Source organism: Rattus norvegicus, chromosome 11 (genome assembly GCF_021556685.1).
Source record: "Rattus norvegicus strain SHRSP/BbbUtx chromosome 11, alternate assembly SHRSP_T2T, whole genome shotgun sequence".
NCBI classification, from domain to species: Eukaryota; Metazoa; Chordata; class Mammalia; order Rodentia; family Muridae; genus Rattus; species Rattus norvegicus.
The window spans coordinates 94,334,555-94,338,314 of NC_141544.1; the positions used below are offsets into that span (position 1 = coordinate 94,334,555).

At 42.3% G+C, this 3,760-nt stretch overlaps 1 protein-coding gene across 1 annotated transcript; it reads left to right on the top strand.

The window, feature by feature from the left end:
- Positions 1-1,627: 1,627 nt before the first annotated feature.
- Positions 1,628-2,449, top strand: LOC148002694 (large ribosomal subunit protein eL8-like). The gene is given in 1 exon segment (XM_087577262.1): positions 1,628-2,449. A coding segment is annotated over 1 exon segment (792 nt). The 5' UTR covers positions 1,628-1,657.
- Positions 2,450-3,760: the final 1,311 nt, after the last annotated feature.

The window sequence follows — 3,760 nt, forward strand, 5'->3', positions numbered from 1 at the left end:
AGTCTTCCAACCAAAAAAAAAAAAAAAAAGGGCCCAGGACCAGAAGGATTTGGTGCAGAATTCTATCAGACCTTCATAGAAGACCTAATACCAATACTCTTCAAACTACTCCACAAATTATAAACAGAAGGAAAATACCCAATTTGTTCTATGAAGCCACAATTACTCTTATACCTAAACCACACAAAGACCCAACAAGGAAAGGGAACTTTGGACCAATTTTCCTTATAAATATTGATGCAAAAATACTCAATAAAATTCTTTCAAACTGAATCCAAGAACACATCAAAACGATCATCCATCATGATCAAGTAGGCTTCATCCCAGGGATGCAGGGATGGTTCAATATATGGAAATCCATCAATTATATAAACAAACTCAAAGGAAAAAAATCACATGATCATATCATTAGATGTTGAGAAAGCATTTGACAAAATTCAACACCCCTGATAACAGTCTTGGAAAGATCAGGAGTTAAAGGCACACTCCTAAACTTAGTAAAAGTAATATACAGCAACCAGTAGCCAACAAGAAAGTAAGTAGAGAGACCTGAAGCAATCCCACTAAAGTCAGGGATTACAGAAGGCTGCCCACTCTCTCCCTACTTATTCAATATAGCACTCAAAGTCCTAGCCAGAGCAGTCAGTCAACAAAAGGAGGTCAAAGGTATACAAGTTGGAAAGGAAGAAGTCAAAATATCACTATTTGCAGAGGATATGATAGTATACTTAAGTGACACCAAAAGTTCTACCAGAGAACTACTAAGCCTGATAAACAATTTCAGCAAAGTGGCTGGAAATAAAATTAACTCAAACAAATCAGTAGCCTTCCTCTACTCAAAGGATAAACAGGCTGAGGAAGAAATTAGGGAAACGACACCCTTCACAATAGTCACAAATAATATAAAATACCTCGGTGTGACTCTAACCAAGCAAGTGAAAGATCTGTATGACAAGAACTTCAAGTCCCTGAAGAAAGAATTTGAAGACCTCAGAAGATGGAAAGATCTCCCATGCTCATAGATTGGCAGGATTAAATAGTAAAAATGGCCATTTTGCCAAACGCAATCTACACATTCAACGCAATCTTTATGAAAATCCCAACTCAGTTCTTTATAGGGTTAGAAAGAGCAGTTTGCAAATTCACTTGGAATAACAAAAAACCTAGGATAGCGAAAACTATTCTCAACAATTCCTGGAGAAACGAGGATCCCTGAACTCAAGCAGTATTACAGAGCAATAGTGATAAAAACTGTATGATATTGGTGCAGAGACAGACAGACAGATCAGTGGAATAGAAGTGAACTAGAAACAAACCCACACACCTATGGTTACTTGATCTTTGACAAGGAACTAAAACCATTCAGTGGAAAAAAGATAGCATTTTCAACAAATGGTGCTAGTTCAGCTGGATGTCAGCACGTAGAAGAATGCAAATTGATCCATTCTTACCTCTTTGTAGTAAGCTTAAGTCCAAATGGATTAAGAACCTCCACATAAAACCAGATACACTGAAACTAATAGAAGAAAAAGTAGGGGGGTTGGGGATTTAGCTCAGTGGTAGAGCGCTTGCCTAGGAAGCGCAAGGCCCTGGGTTCGGTCCCCAGCTCCGAAAAAAAAAAAAAAAGTAGGGACGACCTCTCTTCTAGTCGAGCAAGATGACCAAAGGAAAGAAGGCCAAGGGGAAGAAGGTGGCTCCGGCCCCTGCCGTGGTCAAGAAACAGGAGGCCAAAAGGGTGGTCTATCCCTTGTTTGAGAAAAGGCCCAAGAACTTCGGCATTGGGTAGGACATCCAGCCCAAAAGAGATCTAATACGCTTTGTCAAATGGCCCCGCTACATCAGGCTGCAGCGGCAAAGAGCCATCCTCTACAAGCAGCTCAAAGTACCTCCTGCCATTAACCAGTTCCCCCAGGCCCTGCACAGGCAAACAGCGACTCAGCTGCTTAAGCTTGCCCACAAATACAGGCCAGAGACAAAGCAGGAGAAGAAGCAGAGGCTGCTGGTCCGTGTTGAGCAGAAAGCTGCTGGCAAAGGAGAAGTCCCAACTAAGAGACCACCTGTTCTCCAAGCAGGGGTCAATACAGTCACCACCTTGGTGGAGAACAAGAAGGCTCAGCTGGTGGTGATTGCCCATGATGTAGACCCCATTGAGCTGGTGGTTTTCCTGCCTGCCCTTTGTCAAAAGATGGGGGTGCCCTACTGCATCATCAAGGGAAAAGCCAGGCTGGGGCGCCTGGTCCACAGGAAGACGTGCACCACTGTTGCCTTCACACAGGTTAACTCGGAAGACAAGGGAGCTCTGGCTAAGCTGGTGGAAGCTATTAGGATCAGTTATAATGACAGATGTGACGAGATCCGCCGCCACTGGGGAGGCAACGTCCTGGGTCCTAAGTCTGTAGCTCGCATTGCCAAGCTGGGAAAGGCAAAGGCTAAAGAACCTGTCACTTAACTGGGTTAAACGTACACCTACATTTTCTGCACATAAATATAATTATAAAACTAAAAAAAAATGTAGGGAAGAGCCTCTAACACATGGGTACTGGGGAAAATTTCCTCCGCAATTGGGAGTTCATAAAATTGCAAAGCTTCTGTAAGGCAAAGGACACTGTCATTAGGACAAAATGGCAACCAACAGATTGGGAAATAATATTTACCAATCCTAGATATGATAGAGGGCTAATATCTAATATATACAAGGAACTCAAGAAGAGTTCCAGAGAATCAAATAACCCTATTAAAAAAAATGGGCGACAGAGATAAATAAAGAATTCTAAACTGAGGAATACCAAATGGCTGAGAAGCACCTAAAGAAATGTTCAACATCCTTAGTCATCAGTGAAATGCAATCAAAACAACCCTGAGATTCCACCTCACACCAGTCCGAATGGCTAAGATAAAAAAATTGAGTTGACAAGAGATGCTGGTGAGGATGTGGAGAAAGAGGAACACGTCTCTATTTTTTGACGGGATTGCAAGCTGGCACAACTACTCTGGAAGTCAGTCTGGAGGTTCCTCAGAAAATTTGATATAGTATGACCTGAGGACCCAGCTATACCTCTCCTGGGCTCCAACATACAACAAAGACACGTGCTCCACTATGTTCATAGCAGCCTTATTTATAATAGCCAGAAGCTGGAAAAAACCCTGATGCCCTTCAACAGAGGAATGGATACAGAAAATGTGGTACATCTCTACAATGGAATACTACTCAGCTATCAAAAACAATGACTTCATGAAATTCATAGGCAAATTCATAGGAGAATATCATCCTGACTGAGGTAAAGCAATCCCATAAGGCACACACTCACTGATAAGTGGATATTATCCCAAAAGCTTGGGTTACCCAATGATACAACCCACAGATCATGTGAAGCCCAAGAGGAAGGATGACCAAAGTGTGGATGAATGCTTCAGTCCTTCTTAGAAGGGGGAACAAAAATATTAATAGGAGTAAATATATAGATAAACTTTGGAGTAGAGACTGAAGGAAAGGCCATCCAGAGACTGCCCCACTGGTGATCCAGCCCATACACATACAGCCACCAAACCCAGACAATATTACTGATGCCAAGAAGTGTTATTCTGACAGGAATCTGATATTGTCTCCTGGGGAGCTCTGCCAGAGCACGACAAATACAGATGTGAATGCTTGCAGCCACATTGAACCAAGAACGGGTTCCCTACTGGAAGAGTTAGAGAAAGGATTGAAGGAGCTGAAGGGGTTTGCAACCTCTTAAGAACAACAATACCAACCAACCAG